This window comes from Amborella trichopoda, chromosome 13 (assembly GCF_054954075.1).
Source record: "Amborella trichopoda isolate Santa Cruz 75 chromosome 13, AtrichopodaSantaCruz75HAP2 v2.0, whole genome shotgun sequence".
In the NCBI taxonomy this organism is placed as follows: Eukaryota; Viridiplantae; Streptophyta; class Magnoliopsida; order Amborellales; family Amborellaceae; genus Amborella; species Amborella trichopoda.
The window spans coordinates 11,593,076-11,615,000 of NC_142348.1; the positions used below are offsets into that span (position 1 = coordinate 11,593,076).

Below are 21,925 nucleotides of genomic sequence, written 5' to 3' on the forward strand. Positions count from 1 at the left end.
GTTTTGTTAAACCTTAATTGAAATTATTGGTGTATGCGATAAGTTTTCCTTTTAAAAAAGACCAATATAATATCCAAATCATGGACCAGATGATAGAAGCATATGTTAGTTTGAGATACGGCTGCAGCACAACCCTAAAAAAGTAGGACTTGGGCTACGAACTGTGGCCCGCAAGGCTAGGGCCAGTGCCGCCTGGTTTGGATCTCTTTTTTTCCCCCTAAACTCTTTTGTTATTTCTTCATTTGTTTTTGGCCCAGTATGGTCCTCCCAGGGGGCCGGGTCTAGGCAGGCCTCATGTGGACAAGGGCCGGACCAAGCCCAATAATGGCCCTGCCGGGCCAGCCTGTTGCCGCCCTTAGTTTGAACAAGACTCAAAAAGGGTTCAAACACTTGACTTTCCTTACCTGAACCGATATGCCTACCACGAAGCTGGAGAGTTTGGAGCAAATTATGATACCACTAACGAAATTGTATTGAAAAGAACAATCCCCAAAATTGATATTGAAAAGAACAATTCCCCTAGATGGTGGATTATTAGATCTCATTTAAATAGACCGTTGTTTCTTATTGGAGGCAACACATTTTGAAGGCCCCTGAGCATTTGCATCCGCATGCTTTGTTATTAAAATACAACAATACGGAATCCTTGGGTTACACAGAACAAGGAGTCTACTTATGGCAAAAGGTACTCAACAACTTGGAAATGACATCCATAATTCTTTCTCATTTCAAAATCATGTGCTTTTAAATTCTCTTTTTTTTTTTTTTTTTCTCTGAGTGTATTTGTCAATTGTCATTTCAGAAAACATTACAGTACCTTTGCATTTTTTTAGTCTATTCAATCAGTGATCAATTTGAAGACGGAGCTTTTGAGTAAGATGTCTCAAAGTTACCTTCAAGAACTGGAATTAAAAGCTCCCAGACGGAAACATAGATGTGGATTTTCTTTATAAGAATCACAAAAACCAGTTGCTTATAAACTGATCTTTCACGCTTTGGTCATTACATATTTGTCCATGTGCATCCTCTTGCTGTCATATTGAACAGTTATTTACATCTGGGCCAGCTTCAAGTAAACACTAAGAGATACTCATCTTTGTCACCCTCAACTTCCCATCCATAGTACTTGGAATCAATGATCCACCCATCACAGAAACATTATTAATTGACATAATTTATGTATTACATGTTGACATAAATGAGAAACTTAGGACATGAGAAAATAAGAGCTGTAAATAGAGGCACGTCTCATGATTGCCGGATCTTCAAAGAATAATGTTCATCAAGCCAAGATATAATATCACCAAGAACCCTGAATATCATCTCATCTGATTCCCCTTCTAGTATAGCATGATATGCATTCTCATATAAGCAGAGCTTCTTATCCTTGCTGCTTGCCTTCTGATGGAGAGCTTTACTCACTGATGGATCAGTGACCACATCTGCCTCTCCATGTAGAATCAATAACGGCAAAGAGACCTAAACAAAATAGAACTTTAGTGATACCTATATGTTTGTAATTTCTACTTCATGTAATATAACGTAAGAAAGACACCAATAACATATGGTACACCATGGGGACATCCACCATATGCCCTAGAACATGGACAGTAGAGATTGACTATGTCCCTAATGTGTACATTTTGATCACCACTGGCCATCTGGAAAGGATGCAGATGTGCTTGTGGTGTACCACACACATACTAGTGTATGGTATACTATCTGACGTAAAAAACAATCTGCCATGAATTCACAACAAAGGTCCTCTAGCTAGAATATTTGTGATATAGCTAATTTTATTTTCTAGACTGCTTAAGAACATAATTGATAACACTCAGGAGTTCTAGAAGAAACATGGGCTGGTCACTGGTGAAAGGAATTATATGTGCAGATTATGTGCTCTGCACCACTGTCATCTCTCTCTCTCTCTCTCTCCGTCTCTCTTTCTCTCTTTTTTTCGATTTTCTTTGGAATCATTTCATACTAGTAATGATTGTTTCTCTCTTCTAGTTCTCTTGTTGATTGGTTTCATTTTATTTTGTTTCCGTATTGACCTTTCAAATCATTTTTGTTGTTATTATTCTGTTCTGATGATAAATTATTACCTCCTGTTCTTATGTTAAGATGGTTTAAAGTTTTTGGGGTAAACCTGATCTTACAAAATCAATTCACAATTACCAAAAAATAAAAAATAAAAATAAAATCACTAATTCTTCAGTAGTAAGATTTTGTGCAAATCACAACTTAGCATGCGTTAATAAGAACAAATGATAAAATGAGATGAGAAATATTTTCTTACATCTTGGAGTCGGCGTTCTATCTCTTGGCAAGTTCGTAACATCTCCACTGCAGTTCGGAGTCGTGGCTTGTCTTTGTAAGAAATTACGTTATATGAACACTACATTCATGAGAATTGAGATACGTCCAAGTTAGTGTTATGTTGTTGAAATACAGTTAACTTATGCTAGGAACATAAAACATTTATAAAGGAAAAGTATACCATATTCCATCATAGTATATAGTGCTCCAAAAGGCATCATCCACCATCCATTCCCTATGATGGATGGTGGAGATTAACTGTACATGGGTGTCCCCAATGTTTATCATCAGGAACAAATGGCAGATCCTCCTTTGAAGTCCACCATATTCCATAGGATTATGGTAAGATTTACCATTTAGAAACAAGGAATGCTGAAATTTAGCTCACCAGTTTTCTCTTTTCCAAGTCCCTAAATGCCATATCTGCTAAATCTGATTGCGGAACCAACTTATGTCTTGGAAGGACATTAGCAATTCCAATCAACATTTGTGTCACCAGCCAAGGAGGAACCATATTGTCTGCAATCTAAGAGAGAATGAAAAGTTCAGTTAATAAAGGGTTGGCTAATTAAGAAGAGAAGATGGATAACTTAGCTAGTTTACATATTATTACCTTACACATAGGGGCAACAAGTACTGCACCATCCCATGAATGGGGTTGCTTCAAGTGCACCTTGAGAGCTACTGCTCCACCCATAGACTCTCCAAAAAGGAAGAATGGGAGGTTGCAAAACTCAGATCTTTCTGAAAAACCAAAAAAGAAGTCAGAATCAGATGACTGAAGAGAAATTAGGAAGAACAATATGATAATTACTAGATTTATTTCATTCTTTGCCAGATAATGAAACATCCAGATCAAGAATTCCACCAAAATGAGCCAAAGTAGTGTCATCCATAATGAAGACCCTTCACAACTGAGATAAGAAACACTCACGCATGACAAGAACATGACCAGTTTCATGTTTACTTTCAAATATAAAGAATGGGAATGAGAAGCTTATACGGTACTTATACCCAGTGTTGGACAATAAAATAGACAAAAAAATATATATACATCGAGAAGTAACATTATTAGAGTTTTCTGAACTAGTGACTTGAAGTTCAAAATCCTGAAACAGATTTCATGTAACATGGGTTTGTCCTAATTTGATTTGGTTCACGAAACCATTTTGTTCTCTATACTAAAGTCTCATTGGTGGAATAGTAATATAAGCAGGGGTCTGGGTCCCAGGTAGCTTCTTTTATCACAAGTTCATTAATGTGTTGAAGCACCGCATTCCAGGCTTGAATCAAACCAGCCACCTACTCAAAAGACTCAACTACTGTATACATATATATGCAAGGGCAAGGAGAGTCGCATCAAATATTTCTACCACCATCACCATCATCATCATCATCATCATCTGAGTCTTATCATAATTATTTGGGGTCAGTTACACAAATCTTGTTCCCCGTACTCTTTTAGAGCCTTCCACTTGAACCAAAGCACCCCTCTTAATTGGTGATATTCTAGGTCGACGTTAACATGACTAGTACTACTTTCCCTCATTTTATCGCTTTTTGGAGTTGCCCCTAAGTTTCCTCGCATGCATTTATTTTGAATTCTATCCTTTTTTGTCTTGCAACTCATCCATCTCAACATGCTTATCTCAACTACAATCATTCTATGGATACGTTGTTTCTTGACCGCCCAACATTCCATCCCATAAAGCATGGCTGGTCTCAGAGCCATCCCATAGAACTTCCCCTTCATTTTCATTGGCATGCGACAACAAATAAGACTCCAGGAAGACATCTCCACTTTGCCCACCCAGCTCCAATTCTATGAGCAACATCTTCCTCAATATCTCCTTTCTTATGAATTATTGACCCAAGATATAAAAGATAATCTCTCTTAGGTACTTCTAAGCCATAAATTCTAACCAATTACTCATTTATGCTCCTAACATTACTAAACTTGCATTCCATATGTTTTGTATAAGTCTGGCTAATTTTAAAAACTTTAGATTTCAAAGCATCCCTAAAAATTTCTAACTTCACGTTTACATTGTCTCTAGTCTCATCAATCAAAATTCTATCATCTGCAAACAACATACAACACGAGATATTATCCTACAAATGCCGCGTTAACTCGTCCATAACTAAAGCACGAAGATAAGAGCTCAAGACTGACCCCTGATGCAAGCCGACGGACGGTCACTGCAAACTTACTTGTCTCTCCACTAGTTGTCCTCACATTAATTAGCACTCCCTCGTGCATATCCCTAACCATGTGAATATATCCTTCTCGAGAAAATTTTCTTTTCCAGCACCTACTAAATTTTCTCTAAGTACTCTATTGTATGCTTTCTCTAAATCATAAAGAACATCCATATGTCTTTCACTTCTCCCTAAATTTCTCAATCAATTGCCTACGTAGAAAAATAACTTCAATGATTGACCTCCTTTGGCATAAATACAAACTCATTTTTAGATCCACTCATTTCACATCTTAGTTGTTGCTCAATCACACTCTCCCATAGTCTCATAGTTCGGCTTATAAATTTGATCCCTCGATAGTTCGTACAACCCTATATGTATCATTTGTTCTTGTAAATAGGTACCACAATACTTTCCCACATTCATCTGGAATTTTCATTATTCTCAAAATCTTGTTGGTCAACTTGGTCAACTAGAATATGTCAACCTCTCCTATGCACTTTTAAACCTCTATCAATATATCATCTGGTCATAAAGTCTTTCCTATTTTCATCTTCTGGTCATAAAGTCTTTCCTATTTTCATCTTTCTCAAAGCTTGTTTCACTTCAGATGTCCTAATCCTATGAAAGTATCTATAACCTCTGACCTCATTTATGTCAATGGTTCCTTAAAACACTGAACTCCCATAACGGTCGTCATTTAACAATTTCTGAAATAGATTCTCCACCTTTCATTTACATTGTCATCCTTCACCAACACCTTTACTCTTAAATGCATTTAACATGATCTAAGTCCCTACAGTTCCCCTCTCTCATATGGCTAGTTTGATGGTAGCGTTTTCACTTTAAGTTTAGCCTTACTATGTTCCTAGCGTTCCTCTAGGCATTTGTATATTCTTCTAAAGTTTGAACATGTTTATTCCCATCCAAGCTTTATAACATGATTGTTTTTTGTTAACAGCCTTTTGATGTCTTTTCCCTATAGATTCCCATAAAACGTTTTTTGTACTTTTAATACAACCATCCATCTCATTCCACCTAAGATTAACTTCATTCTTCGAATTCTAGTTTCCTTCTTTCATCAATTTACTCCTAAATAAGTCCGTTTTCTCCCTTTTTAAGTTCCATTACTTAGTTCTTGGACACCGATTAATATCACTTCTCTTCCATCTCTTAATGGAAACATCCATAACCATGAGCCTATGTTGCATGATCAACCTCTCTCATGAGATAACTTTACAGTCTTTATATGATGATTGTTCTATCTTCTTAACTAGAAAAAATTCTATCTTTTATATTATCTATTTTTGTAAGTTATGAAATATTCAACTCGTTTTAAATGGTAGATCAAAAATTATCCCATCTTGTTAAATTGTGGACTGGACATTATTACACAGCCCAAGGAAATAGCTATACTTTGAACAATGGTAACTTAGAAGTTACCCCATGCCTTAGCAGCTTGCCTAGGCATACCTTAGGAGAATTACCATTAGCATTGGGGCCCACTTGAGCTGCTATTCTTTTACATGGTTTGCAAGGATTAAAACATAGTTAATCTCGAAGTCCATTTTCCAAAGAAATACTTAACCCAAAACCTATTTTGGGACTTGATCCTTCAAGAGACACCAATGAAAGTCCTAAACCCTATTATGGACCAATAAGCACATTTCAATGTTCCAAATATGAAAAATAACAATAAAGAAGTAAATTTTCTTTCTTTGGGGTTTTATACTGTTCATTTTTGTTCTTTTGAACAAAATAATAAAGGTCTCATTCTTGTTCAAGTAAAATGGCTGATGTGTCGAAGTATAAACATATTAAACATCTTCTCAACTCTAATCATAGATTAATAAGTTTTCTTTCAGTTCAAAATCACAAGTTATCTCTATATTTTTAAAATAAAAAAAGTTCAATGACATACCTGTATCCCAACCACGTGTGCACCCCCATGCATGCACACACACATATATACACACAATATGTAATACAATTGTTATATATCTATATATTAATAGATTATAATATGAAACTACCATCATGTCCTAGGCAAGGTGCCACCATAACATCTTGAGCTTACTATCCTTCTATGAAGTCATTGCTCCCTTTGCTTATCAGAAAAAGGAGAAAAAGAAGAAGCCATCGTTTCCTTTAGTTCCTTCCGAACATGTTTCACATTGTTGGCTATAACATGCATTATTGGATGATCACCTCTATTTTATTTTATTTAGTCTAATCTGTTTGATTGTCCTCTAGCTCTGTTTGTTTCACTTTGCAATTCTTATTCTTCAGATCCCTTGACCAATTCAATTGACAAAGTTCTATATTTTGTCAACACCTTCAGGGGAGCTACCAGGGGCACTCTGTTAAGAGCATGGCCTATGAAAGGGCCAAATGACCTCAGCCTCCGTAGGAGTTTCTTGTGACGCTAAGCGTCACACAATATGAGAAATAGGGCAACTAGAATACTTTCAGGAGTTCTTCTAATTGACAATAATATATATATATATATGTGTGTGTGTGTGTGTGTGTGTGTGTGTGTGTTGGTTTTGTTGACTGCAAGCTTTGATTGTAGGAGTTTCTCTTTTGAAAGTCTATTTTATGGATCCAGAAAGTAGGACAGGATGGTGTATTAGAGTAGAAGAGTTGGTGTAATGCACGATGGGTTATACATAGATTTTCGACCACCAAGGATTCATTCCTAAACTTTATTGGACTGTTTTAAGAAACTTCATGAAATTTTGAGCCCCATCATCTTTGGTAAGTTCCTTGTGATTGTTTTCTTGGCTCTTTTCAATCCTAGGTGCATCAGTTTCCATGCTCGGCTCCAAAATTCCTTGGTTTCGACACCAATTCGTTATTCAACATTTGATGGATATACTACATCCACAATTCCACCATCTCCATCAATAGCAAGGCTGGCAAACCATTCGCAGTCCTTCCAGACCTCAAAAGCATCTTTATATTGGAGCACCCTACTACAAGCCCTTGGAAGCAGAATGATTGTAAGAAGCAAGTATAGGCCATTGCCCTTTCTGTCTTACATTTATTATTGCTTCAGGTACTATAGTTATAAGTTTGTCCATTCTTATGTAAGTACCCAGTCATTCAATAAGTATACATCAAATTGGGATCACGATTCAAGAGAACATGAAAACAAGGAGGGATTCATCAAGCGGAAAGTGAAAGAAGAGAAAGGGAAAAGATAGATTGTTTTTTCTCTCTTTCTTTTTTTCGGGGGTGGGGTAGGGGTGTGTTGGTTTGGAGGTTTTTGTGGGGGTGTTTGTTTGGTGTTGTTTTTGGGGTGAGAGCAGTGCAGTGGTTTTGGGTTTGGGGTTTAGAAGTTAAGAAGACATGCATAGGAAAGAGCATAAGAAAGTGATGGGAAAACTGACAGGGAAAAGGAGCCTAAAAGAATCGGGATGATTCACTGCACTATGAATGTTCTCTAGTATTTTTAGTCCTCAGATTAATAATGTTCTCGTGTTTGTTTTTCTATAGGGTACTTTAATCATAGGATACCTTAGAATCATGTAAGCACTTCAATGCATGAATAATAAATCCTACCCACTGTTGTTGGCTTTGCTTCAGGCCAAAGAGGCTTATATTTTCTGCTTCAGCTTCCAAAGAAACTTCCAAAAGAAAGAAGGGCCTGCTTCAGCCCTCTTCAGTCTTTTTGAGCTGAATTCTTAGGCGTCTTCACCCATCTTTAGCCGAAAAAAATATTTTTACTTCTTCCAATATTTTTGTTTTCCTTTTTCTGAAGAAAACACCCAAAGTCTTCTCATGAATCATCTGAGGCACCAACAGAAACAGGCTCGGCAGAGCAAGTGTTTATGACCTTTTCCTCTCTGTACTCTAATCCGCGCTCATTACTAAGGTTTTGAAATATCCTAATCTACTCAACCATCACCATCTGCAGCTGAGGAAATTGCCTTTTGCAAATTCATGACAAAAGCTGCATGCAGATGTGTTTACTTGGAACTTTTCTCTTCTTTGTGAAAGCAGTCAACATCATGGCAAGACCAGCATTTTTACTAAAAATGCCACAAAAGAGATGCACTTATTTTCCTTAACAATAAATTCAAAAGAAAGATCTAAATCATATATTACTGATGTTAAGAGAGAAAAATTTTCTTCAAATCCGCATCCACAGAAAGATGTTTCTTAACTAATATGAAAAGGCAACACTAAGAACAGAAGAAGTACCTCTGATTTTGGAGAAATGCTCAATGACATCATCAACAAGTACATCAAAGCTTGGAATATAGCCATGAAGCCCTTCCGAAAGGCCGAAACCAGGGTAGTCCATACTAAACACACCAAATCCAGATGATGCCAACTTCCTGGCAGTTCCTATAGTTCATGATAACATTCTCATGATTAAATGAACATATTGAGTAGAATCTAGAAATTTAATGTAACTTTATGGGCTAGGTACCTACCTTCAAAGAAAAAGGTGCATGTATCCCCATATCCATGACAAAAGCACACAATTGCTTTTGTAGTAGAAGTCTCAGGCAACCAACTTTTAGAAAATATCTCTAAGCCTCTGGAATTCTTTTCATATCTCTGAAACATTAGGAAATGCCAGGCAATGTCTGAGTTTCACACCAGTAAAGCTCTCACCAAATGACAGATATTTACCACCAATGTTTGGTAACCATACATAATACTAAGGAAACACCCCATATAGGGGAATGGTTCTCAACCTACAATCAGCACCGTGAGAAATTCAAATGTAGAGATTAACCATTTGTAGTAGAGCCACAAACAGATGAAATTAAAGAAAACTAAATGCACTTCAAAAATGACAACATTTCTGTGAGGAGGAATTATTTTAGATCACAAAATGCCAAACAATAAATATGGCAGGTGCTTATATTTGGATGCTCTTACTATTAATACATGTCCATGATTCCAATGGAAAATGATGAGCAGAACTATAATATCCAGTATCTAGTTTGTCAAAGAAACCCGCGCCAGCAAAAATCACAGATTTTTGAAATCATTTCCACAAAAACATTTATTCCCAAGCCAACTTTTTGGATTATGGAGAGCAACTAGACAGAAGAAACTGGAATACTTTTAAAGTGCATACCTCATCCATCTTCAACCCTTCGACACTTGTCTGTAAAAATAAATAAATGAAAATGAAGTCAAATAACATGTAATTATTCCATATGAATTAATAATAACATAAAAATTGATAAGTACTCATATGACCACAATAATTTCTTCAAAGTCATTAGATCAATCTAAGATACTTTTCCAGGAAATGTTTTATGCATACCAACCAGTGTATAAATGCTACCAATTCACTTTTGTTTGGGTTTGGAGCAATTTTTAAAAGTAGGGCTCTTCCCATACAGCTGGAAAAGCCATCTGGACAATCTCTCTCTCTCTCTCTCTCTCTCTCAAAAGATATTTACACCTACATGCTCCCTCTCTCTTGAGTGTTTGACAACTTGTCATCCTAAGACTGCAAGATACACTTATATAATACATCAAAGGTTGTGATGCCACCAGCAGATCCACAGGCTTATTCCAGATTCCTTGGACATGATTGCTCAGTATAAGTCTCACACCTAAGTGACCATACAGGTTTCAATCCTCACAATAGGTTTAGCAGTATACTACCGTGAAACAGGTCAAGGCACACTTTTTATCATATTATATATCATATCTTTGTAACCATTTAAATGATCAAATGGGCAATATTAAATTGAAAACAGAGAAGATTATCACTAAATCCCTTTCATTTATCACCATACCAAATATATTTCCATTTATACATGATTTTTATGGTACTTATTGCTTGGACATATATGCATAAATAACTTAATACATGTTTTTTATTTTTTTTGAAAAGCAATAACTTACACATGGTTAACTGACAAAATTACACTTTGACAAGCATGTTCACATGCCATGTAGAATTACAAGGTGTACGCATCACTTGGCCAATAACATTGATTATAGTCTAGAGGATGCTTAGTTATATTACACGAAATCATAGTTTTGTTAGCCAACTCCAAGTAGATGGGATAAGGCCCAGATGATGACATAGAAAATGAGAAGTTATCATCTACAAGAACGTTACGTGTAAAGTATTTTCCATAACCCAGTGGGAGGCCAGTGAACTTCATGTTCTCCCAGTGGGGGGCCAGTGAAATTTCATCTGATGCCGCTTCTCATCCATTTCAGTTCAGTTCAACTGTATCCATAAGTGAAATATCGTTCAGCAAGATTAGGGTTCTAAACCTTTTCATGATTTCCTTGAATAGTTGACATTAGATACTCTCTCTCTCATGGGCACTTCGCATGAATACTTCAAAGGTATTATGGACCATCTCCTGCACTAAGCCCTCAGTCACATCACCAACTATAAACAGATGTTAGGTATTAACTTAGTCATGCCAGAAGTCTCCGTAGGTGGATAACTCTCTCTCTCCCAAGGAGACAAGTCTATCCATTCTTACTCAAAGGTCCAGTGAAGTAAGTCGCTCTCAACAAGTTACTCTTGGTTGAGAAATATGTTTCTTGCAAGTTCTACTCTAAATCCCATTAAGCCATTGTTACTTCAATCGATCAACTACCCGTCCTTTATCTGTGAGGCATCTATTTACACATGTTGGAAACAGGAACCATACGACGAGGTTGAAGAAATTGAAAAGATCTTAAGCAGTGACCAACATGAAGGGAAGAAACCAACTGGATGCAGGAGCAATCTAAATCCTGATTATTCTACTAATTTAGCCATAGAATTTGAAGAGAATGGAACTGATTTAGAAGAGAAATTTGCATATATTGCCTTATGGAGAACCAAGGGGTGATATGCAACTCATCTAACATGATGCATCGATGCTAAAGGCATTTTTGCAAGGAGACCTAAAGAAAGAAGTTCATATGATTGCTCCTATGATGAACCTAGATGGATCCACCAATCTTGCTAATAACTTTGAGAAGGCAATAAATTAGAATGATGAAGAAGAGGCTATATATAAATTAGCGCATGTTCTTAGGACTTGATTTGTTACGCTCAGCTTTGATGATGAAGGAATGGTGTTAAAAAAAAATATTTCTTGTGATATCGCTATATTTTTCAAGATCTCCAGAAAGGGCTCAGTAGTCCTACTAGTCCTGGTGAATGACACAAAAATTACAGGGGATGATCATACATCTTACCAAACTGAAGCAATTGATTGGCAATAAGATGGAATGATAGAGAAGAAATTTATTTTTCATAGTGTAAATAAGCGTAGTTTGTGGTGCCTTTTTGAAATGAAGTGGCGTTCATATTCTATGAAATAAAGAGCTAAGCTTCTAAAGGACCTTTTTATCATCAAGTATTGGAAGCAACATCTCACTATAACCAACTAGATATCAACACTGTTGTTAGCCTACTTTGTTTTTTTTTACAACCCCTGACAAAAAAAAAAATCAATATATAAAAATAACACAAGTTACAAGGTTTTTAATACACAGAGCAAGCACCTCTGGCTTGAGGTGCAGTTCTTAGAGGTTTCATGTTGACATCAATTTCATGTGGATAAAATTTTCAATGAACTTAAAGAGAAAAAGGACGCACAAAACAAAATAAAATAAAATAATGTAGATTAAGCTATATATATTTTCAGATGATATGCTTTCGATTCACCAGTGAACAAAGAAGTAAAATAAACATACGTATTTAGCCTAATTTGATTTCAATTATGATAAATGAGGAATTAGCTAGACAAGTGCTTAAAAGTCTGCTCATCACAAAATCTAATTTTAGTGGCAAAAGAATCCGAAGATTATAAATCACAGAAAAAGCTTTTAAAATAAAAAATTACCAGGAAAACTCAATAAAAAGAAGTCTTTTTAAAGTGAAAGAAAATAACATAGTTATCTCACATTTAAAAGAAAACGTAAAGGAAGAAGAATTTGTCACAGTATACGTGATTCTGATAATTAAAACAGGGGTTGAGAAAACAGTGCATATAAAGATGCAAAGAAGCAAAATCAGGCCACAAAATATTCCTAATAAAAAAGGTGATTTGTAGGTAAATAAATCACGCTATGGGAAGACCAAAAGAAAAAGAAAATCGAGAGTCATACCAATCAAATCCGAAAGAAATAGATAGATGCTAAAAAGGCCACACTTCTAAAAAATTGAAAAAAGAAATGACGGTACAAAACAAATTCCAATCACAAAAACTTCTATGAATCTTCAAACAAAAACCATAAAAAGAATTTGATGGCATCAAAACATCAATGGTTAAACTCTCGCACAAGAACAAATAAAAATTCGAATTACAAATTGAGCCTAAAGTAGTATATTTTAAAAAAAACACTCGCATAAAAAAACGAAAAATTCACCTTGAAGCGTCACGCCAAGAGAATGTGACAAACAAAATGAAAGAAGAAAAAAAATAATTCAGAGACACAAAAACCCTAACAAAAGAGACAGAGAATATAGCCACTTTTCAAGAGAGACATATATACTGAACAAATAACAAACTCAATCCTTGGTGCTGAATCCTACAAACTGAGCTTCCAAATCAGAGTTAAAAAATTATATAAAAAATAAACTAGAAAGTCACCATTCAATTTCTACAAGAAGGGGGAAAGAAGTAAAGAAACATTAGCACAGACTAATAAAAAAAATTGAGCAATGAAATGGAAGTAAAACTAAAAAAACTTCTAACTCTTTAGTTATTGAAAAAGAAAACATGAACAAAACAAAATAATAATCATAACGAGAAGAGAAACATAAATGAAAATAACTGTCCACCAAAAGAATAAGAAGAAGCCATTTTTTGAACGATAGAATAAGAAGAAGCCATTACCTTTAACAAGCAATGATCAATACTCATCTGCAAATCCTTAAAGGCCTCTCTTGCCCTCCTCCTCTCACGCACATGGTCCATTGGCGCAGTGACGATTTCCCTCAAATCATCGCCGATTCCTTCCATAAAAATCGCCAATGGTTTGCTCTTCCTCGGCTTCACCATTGAAGCTGCAATACCATCACCCGCCACCCTCTCAGTCCCTCTTTGAACATAATTAATCAACAAATTTATTCTTCTTTAAAACAATTTACTTTTTTAGAGAGAGAAACTAAGCATGCCCTCTATCTTCCTCACATTAGAATATTCTGACTAAAAAAGCTTACAGAGAAAGCAAATGGGGAGAGAAAAGTCAAATACAACTCAGTCAAGCTCTCTTTCTTCTTCGCAATAGAAAATTCAAACTAATAATGATTACAGAGAAAATGCTAACTAATAATAGATTCGAGAGAGAGAGAGAGAGAGAGTACGAGCTTTCCGGTAAATTTCCGGTCGCCAGAAAATTTTGGCGAGAGATTTTCGCTTCGAAGCCATCAGAGAAAGCCAGTGGAATTCGTTTCCCTGTTTTTTTGTTTTTTGTTTTATTTATTTATTTATTTTTTTATTTTTTTATTTTTATTTTTTTATTGTATTGAAGGCCAATAAAGAGGAGTCAAAAGGGGTGGCGGATTGTGACTGTTGTTAAGCGTCAGATTTGATAAGTAAATGGAGACTGTAATGGACCTGGGTATTTGATGAAATTACAGGATTGACCTAAGGCCATAAATTTTGGATCATGGTGATTATAAGGAAAGAAATAAATTTTAAGACTTGAGGTGCACCATAAAAGGGTAAGAATCTAGATAGGGGTAGTGAGAAAGGTTTGGGATTTATGGCTAAAATTAATATTTTGAAGATGTTTTATTATGTATTTGTGTTGGGTCTCACTTTTTGTGGTCCACGTCATAGATGGACGTTTGATGCTCGGGTATTCCCCGTCAAGTACGTAATATTGAAAAACTATGTTTCCAAAAATATCATTTTTAGGGATTTTTTTTAAATAAAAAAAAAGGGCTTTGCAAATCAAGATGATCCTACAATGCAAATACCTAATTTTAAAAAAATGCTTTTTCCAAAGATAGGTTGTATTTAGGGTGATAAGTTGTTGTAATTAGGGGATAGGTTGTATTTAGGGCTATTAATGATCCAGGCATGTTATCGGCCCGCTATCGGGCCTGTTTCGAGCTTCGGACTGGGTCACTCGGCATAGCACTATCTAACAGGCCGGGCTGGGCCTTTATCGGTGTAAGCCCGGAAAGCTCGACAATGTGCCCAACTGCTCGGCTGGTCCGGCATCCTTGAAAAAGCAACCCTGCCCATTTAGAATGATTTTTTTTTTTTTTTTGTTCAATATTCACTCTTCAAACTTTTAATAAACAAAAAAATAAATAAATAGATGCAAAAATATTTTTTAGTAAATTTAAAACTCATTCTATATCTTACTGTCTCTAAACACTCATTCTCTTTAGAAACCCAATCTCTCTCTCTAGGAACAATCTTTCTCTCTCTAAAAACTCAAACTCTCTTTAAGAACCCAATATCTCATTCTCTTTCTAAAAATCCAATCTCTCTATAAAAATTCATTATCTCTTTAGAAACCTAATCTCTCTTGTGCTATCAACCGAATCTCTCTTTCTAAAACCTATTTTATCTCTCTTCAAAAATCCAATTTCTTTTTCTCTCTCTAAAAAAATATTTAAAGATATGTTTGTTTGGCTTGCTACTAAAAAAAGTTTAAAGGGTGAGATTTAAAAAAATTAATAAATAAATAGGCTTCTTAATAGGATTGATCCAGTCCAATAAAAGCTTAACGAGCCAGGCCAGGCTTCACCGTTACATATCTGAGGCGGGCTTTTGTCCAAGCCTTATTGGGCCGGGCCTAGAAAGTTCGGGGCCTCAGGCAAGCGTGTCCCATTGGCAGCCGTAGTAATATCTCATATCTAGGACTTGATTTTCTGCTTTACAAATCAGGATGATCGCACACAATGCCGAGCCGCGGGGACGACAGAGATTTGTTTTTGGACATTGTTGTCTTTCTAGGTGGAATTGAGGTTATGGATCAATGCCACTTAAAGATATTTTCTCTTAATTGGGTGGCGCCCTCCTCTTGTGTTTGGTAAAGAGGAGAAAAGTCTTTCAAATGATTTGATGGGATGGGGTCTAGGGATTTGACGGGGAAGGACATATTGCTCTTTCTTTTTCGAGAATAAATTTAATGAGAGTCCGCACTCAAAGAAAATATTTATATTTGACCCCACCCCCATATAAATTATAGGGAATTGTATATAGAGAGACGATTTATTTATTTTTTACTTGAGATCACAATCATTCATATTCATTAGATGTCAAATTGGATGGTTAAAGTGAGTCAATAAATTCAAAAAAAAAATTTTAGAAGTTTGCGTTTATTCAATGGCATTCTTACAATTATCCATTTTGAAATTTAAAAAACAAGAATGATTGTGACCTCCATGTATAAAAAATAAATGGTGGTTTCTATAATGTTGCAACCTTAAACAATCTAATTAAGGCACACCTCCAAATTTTATCATAACATATATTTTTGGTGTAAAACTATTGCGATAATAACTGAGCATGATTCACTTTTCATTCTGTTGTATTTTGAATGAGTCTTCATTATGTTGTAATAGTTTTTCATTTTTACTGGGATCGACTAACTCGACCCTTAACTCTTCTATAAATCTATTTATACTATGCATGTATTCGTTCATGAGGTATGAATGAAAAGTTAAAAGCTTCAACAACATTTCACAGTGTATCAGAGCGATGTTTCATAGTTTTGATTCAGAAAGAGACCAAACGATATTATGAAGTTGCGACCTACTTTTTCCGGCGAGTTGTAAAAGCTCGGGGCCTTCAGATCTTCAATTTTCCGGTCACCTTTGCAACTTTTTCTAGCCAGATTTCTCTGGTGAGATCAAGCACGAGAGCCATGGCTACGAATGACCCTCAGCAGAGGTAGAGTGTGTGTAAGAGCGAGCGACTCAAACCCTATAGAGAGAGAGCTTAAAACACGAAGCCTCCCAAAAAAGGTATTTTTGCAAGAAGCCTCCCAAAAGGGGTATTTTTGCATGAAGGGAAAGAGGTGGTCCATAGGAACCATATTATATCAAAATCATGTCGACGTAAAGTGGATACAAAACTAATTCTGAAGGAAGCCATGAAGAGACGATCTCATCTTCCTCTCCTTTCTATCTTCATCACTCGAATAATCCAAAGATGACGTTGATCTCCTAACAACTCACTGGAGAAAACTATTCACTGTGGAAGAGGGCTATGCTTGCAGCCCTCAAGGCCAAACACAAGCTCGGTTTCATTGATGGAACTCTTGTTCAACCATAAGAGTATTAGCCTTCCCTCTTGGAGTAGCTGTAACACAATGGTTCTCTCATGGGTTTGGAACGTTGTTTGTAAAGACCTCACGAACAGTGTCATCTACATCAACACAATGAAGGAAGAATGAAAGGATCTACATGAGCGTTTTTCACAAGGTAATGCTACCCAAATCTATCGCATTACTCATGATATTTCCAACCACATTCAGGACCAGCTCTCTATCCTGCAATATTACACCATGCTCAAGGGGTATTATGATGAGTTGGATTCCCTAACACCTTATCCCAAGTGCTCTTGTGGTACTCTCAAAGAAGTCTATTAGTTGAGACAAAATGAGCGGGTATTTCAGTTTCTCATGGGGTTAAATGAAACCTATTCCACTGTGAGAAGTCATATTCTCACTATGGACCCATTACCATCCATAAGTAAAACCTACACTTTGATCGTGCAAGATGAAAGACAGCGTAGTGTTCAACAACATTTAACATAGTCCTTAGAAGGTGTTGTTATGGCTGCTTCTAATGTCAATGGAGGTGGTCGTGGACGTGGTACTTATAGTAGTCACTTCAAGGGTCGTGGCAACGGCAGAGGAGGACATGGACACGATAAACCATGTTGTGACCATTGTGGTTTTTTTTTGTCACATTCATGACCAATGCTGTAAGTTGCATGGCATGCAGGGAACCCGGAACAGTGCTGCTGCTACCAATTCCAGCAAGCAGACTGGCAAACTTGTCAATAATTCCACTGTTGTGCATCTTTCCCCAGACCGACACTCTCAACTCATGTCTCTGCTCACAAAAAATCATAGCTTATCTTTAGCCAACATTGCAGGTATCACACTTCATCAAGTACCAAATATCCATTGGTTCACTATGTTTCCTACGCCAATTATTTTGCTACTCATCAAGCCTTTCTTGCTTCCATATCCTCTAATCATGAACCTATAAGTTTTTCTACTACCATTAAAGATGTTCGTTGGAAGGATGCCATGACTGCTAAGATCAAAGCACTAGAAGCAAATCATACTTGGAATGTTACTCCCTTGCCACCCAAAAAGCATGCTATAGGGTCCAAGTGGGTCTACAAAATGAAGTACAATGCTGATGGAAGTATCGAGCGCTATAAAGCGCGGCTTGTAGCTAAAGGGTACAACCAAGCCGAAGGCATTGATTACAATGAGACCTTCACCCTTGTAGCCAAGCTAGTCACAGTTCGATATTTACTTGCCATTGCTGCCACAAGGGAATAGCCTTTTTTTTAGTCAGATGTTACTAATGTTTTTCTCCAAGGAGATTTAGTTGAGGAAGTATACATGCAGCTTCCCCTCGGCTTTCAATGAAATGGGAAGCATGGAGAACATCTTATATGTTGCTTAAAGAAGTCCTTATAGGGACTCAAGCAAGCGTCCCGCAACTGGTTTCCTAAGTTCTCTTCTTCACTTCTTCAAACAAGATTCAAACAATCTATGGTTGATTACACCATGTTCTCACTGGGGATGATTCTTCTACTATTACTTCCATCATGCAATTCTTACATCGCCAATTCAAACTAAAGATCTTGGTTTACTTAAGTATTTCTTGGAAATCGAAGTTGCTCTCTCAAACAACGCCATCTTCCTCTTTCAACGAAAATATACACTAGACATTTTGGAAAAAACTTGATTACTTGACGTCAAACCCGTCTCATTTCCCATGGAACAGAACCTCAAACTGAGAGCTGATGATGGAACTCTACTCTCTGATCCTGGACCTTATCGACGACTTGGTAGTCGCCTTATTTACTTAACCATCACTAGACCAGAGATTACTTTTTCGGTCAATATGTCGAGTCAATTCATACAAATGCCTCACCAATCTCATATGGATGTAGCCATGCGTGTTCTTCGGTACCTCAAATCTAGTCCAGGCAAAGGAATCTTGATGCCTTCCTCCAATACGTTGTAGCTCTCCAACTACTCCGACTCCGACTGGGCTAACTGTCCTGCTACCCGCCGCTCTATCACAGGATACTGTACCTTTCTTGGAAACAATCCTATATCTTGGCGCACAAAAAAGCAGTCCATGGTTTCTCGTTCATCTACTGAGACAGAATATCAAGCCATGGCAACAACCACCTGCAAGCTAGTTTGGCTCAAATGCGTTTTTCACAACTTAGGCATTCCTGACTCATAGCCCATGTTACTATATTGCGAGAATCAAGTTGTGTTACACATAGCATCCAATCCTGTCTTCTACGAGCGCACCAATCATATCGAATTGGATTGTCATGTTGTTCATGAAAGTTGCAAGCTGGGGTTATTCACACTAAGTACCTCTGAATTGATAATCAGAGGGCTGATATATTCACCAAACTGCTTGGAACAGAGCAGTTCACGTACCTACAATCCAAGTTGGGTGTTATCGCTCTACACACACCAATTTGAGGGGGAGTATTACGATACTAACTGAGCATGACTCACTCCTCATTCTGTTGTATTTTGAATGAGTCTTCATTCTGTTGCAACAATTTTTTCCATTTTATTGGGATCGACTAACTCTACCCTTGACTCTTCTGTAAATCTATTTATACTCTGCACGGGTATAAATGAAAAGTTAAAAGCTTCAACAAGATTTCACAAAAACATTTTTAGGATTATCTGAAAATCTATTTTCATATCTAATTATAAAATTTTAAACTTAAAAAATGGTTAAAATCAAGTAGATCTATAAACATATGAAAGTCTTAAAAATGGATTGTCTAGATAATTTGTTGCAAGATGCACTATTCTTGGAACTTAAAAAATATCTTTTTTTTTCATGTTCATTAATCTCGACATCGAGATACTCAATTAGAGGGTTTTTCAACATTAAAATAATCTTTTCCCATAGATTTTTGAGGTGCATCTGTAATTCTACATTTTAAGGTTGCAACCTTAGATAAACCTTTTTCAAAGATAAATGGTCTCTTTATAGACAATCCCAAATTATATTTGGCACCACTTTTTAGTTGTTCGATCTGAATGATCGACTAGGATTACTCATATCATGGTGTCATGCTAAAATATTTTCTATTTTTATTTTTTCTACGAAACATTTTTTAGTGAAACTTGGGGTGTCTCATCTTTTCATTCCGGAGCACCTAGTAAAAATAAAAGAAAAATATTTCTTGTGAAAATAAATGACTAAAATGCCTCAAAACTTCTTTGGGTATTTCGATAATTTTTCATCAAAGGAAATATTTTTTTTATTTTTTTAATCATGTGTACCCCTGTCAAATATATGCATCCCCCAAAGTTCATGATTTATTGAAGGACACAGTTTTGGTGAGTCAACCAACTCCCCTATTACCATTCCCTTGTCTATCTAGCATCCAAAATATCAAAAAATATTATATCCACAAAAAGTTAAAATGGATGGTGAAGAAAAGAATTCAAAAAATAATATTTATATTTTTTGAAAAATCCAAATCCAAATCTAGATCTGTGTCATGGTTGAGATTATTAAACTTTAAATTTGTGGATAGAATGTACATCATTGAGATATATTTTGTAGAGAGACTGCACAAGAATTGTGTATACAAGCCGACTCACCGAACACTTTTCCTTTATAGAATAAAGATCGAGAATAAAACCTATAAGGTGAATACACGATGCTCGAGAGGTAACTTGTGATAATGTGGCTCAAGCTATCCAAACCGTCTACCCAGATTGGACGGCCAAGAGTAGGGTCACATATACTTCATGCATGGGAGTGGGCAGAGGTAAAAGTTTCCCTTGCATAAACACCCCTCCCTTTTGTCAAAATGAAAAAGTAGCCTACATAGTTCTCACTCTCCTCTCTTTCTCGTACATCAATATTAAAAGGAAATGTATAATACGAATGGATTTGAGGTTGGATGGAAACCCACATTCTCTCAAAATTTAGGCAAAGGAATAACACATCCCAATCGTGACACTGCGTACTATACTGTAGCTGAACTTTGCATAAATAACATGAGATAGAAAAATTAACAATGTATCTCTACCTTTACCTCTCTCTTTAGACGAATATGCTTGCATGCATTTACAAGAAGCAATGAGAATTTGGAAGAGAGAGTTTGAAGGCCGTATATTCACAGTTTTGGTAGAATCTTTTAAAGTTTGGTGGGTCTTCATTTATTGCGCATACTACATCAATCATCGTCATCAGAATTTTTTCTATTTATTTGGGTCGGCATACAAAATGAAAAAATAATTTCATAGTAATTTGAAGGAAAAGAGCATGGGATGATATGTCGAAGTATTAATAAAGAGATTGTAAACTACGAGACTCAATCGTCCCCCTATCCGATAGTTAGAAATGCCTCATAAGGTTTTGGTGAACTTTTTTGGACTTTGATTCTAGTAATGGCACACCCCTGATGGCCTGATTGCATGAATCAAAGCAGGGAAGTCCTTTATCGAAAGAATGAGAATGTAATTCGGTGGGATCCTTTAAAGTTTGGTAGGTCTTCATTCATTGAGCATGGTACATCAATCATCATCATCAAAGTTTTTTTTTTAAGTATCTGGGGTCGGCGTACAAACTGAAAAATTAATTTCATACTAATTTGAAGGCAAAGAGCATTGGATGATATAGTCAAGCTATTAACAAAGAGATTGTATACTACGAGGCACAATCATCCATATCCGATGGTTAGAAACATCTCAGAGAGTTTTGGTAAACTCTTTTGGACTTTGATTCTAGTAATGGCACACCCCTAACCACGTGATTTCATGTCCAGCGTCCAAGGGCAATTGTGACCTTCTTATATTAAAATAATTTTATGGAAAATGTTTATATAGAGCCAAGGCTCTAAACAATCAAATTAAAGCCCACCTCAAAAATTTCACTAGATGAGGTTGTTTTGATGTCCAAATATCCTCAAATTGATCATCTCGACATCAAGATGCATGGACATGAGAAAAAACGGATTTCAAGGTTTGGAAATAATGCATCTTGTAATGCATTTTGGACCGTCAATTTTCAAGTTTTTATAGATATGCTTGTTCTACACTATTTTTGAAGCTTTAAATTTTATAATTAAAAATGAAAATATATTTTATGGCTATCATAAAGATTTCCAGTATTGAAACCACATTTCTCAATACTATTTGAAGGTTCGTTTTACTTTGATTCTTTAGAGCTTCAGCTCTATACGAACCGCACCTAATTGTTTTT

The 21,925-nt window shown here is 36.1% G+C and overlaps 1 protein-coding gene across 4 annotated transcripts; it reads right to left on the reverse strand.

The window, feature by feature from the left end:
* Positions 1-941: 941 nt before the first annotated feature.
* LOC18432120 (alpha/beta-Hydrolases superfamily protein) lies at positions 942-13,882 on the reverse strand. 4 transcript variants are annotated; one of them, XM_088856002.1, is made up of 9 exons: positions 13,824-13,882; positions 13,350-13,519; positions 9,617-9,646; positions 8,961-9,087; positions 8,725-8,871; positions 2,933-3,063; positions 2,708-2,845; positions 2,300-2,398; positions 942-1,479 (listed from the first exon to the last, which is right to left on the reverse strand). In XM_088856002.1, exons 2-9 carry the CDS (start codon positions 13,512-13,514, stop codon positions 1,249-1,251), a joined length of 1,068 nt encoding a protein of 355 aa, XP_088712128.1. In that variant the 5' UTR covers positions 13,515-13,519; positions 13,824-13,882; the 3' UTR covers positions 942-1,248. The 4 variants fall into 4 exon arrangements, with proteins under 4 accessions (XP_088712128.1, XP_006842295.3, XP_088712129.1 ...); XM_006842232.4 differs by having other exon boundaries at positions 13,820-13,882; XM_088856003.1 differs by lacking the exon at positions 13,824-13,882 and adding an exon at positions 13,604-13,759.
* Positions 13,883-21,925: the final 8,043 nt, after the last annotated feature.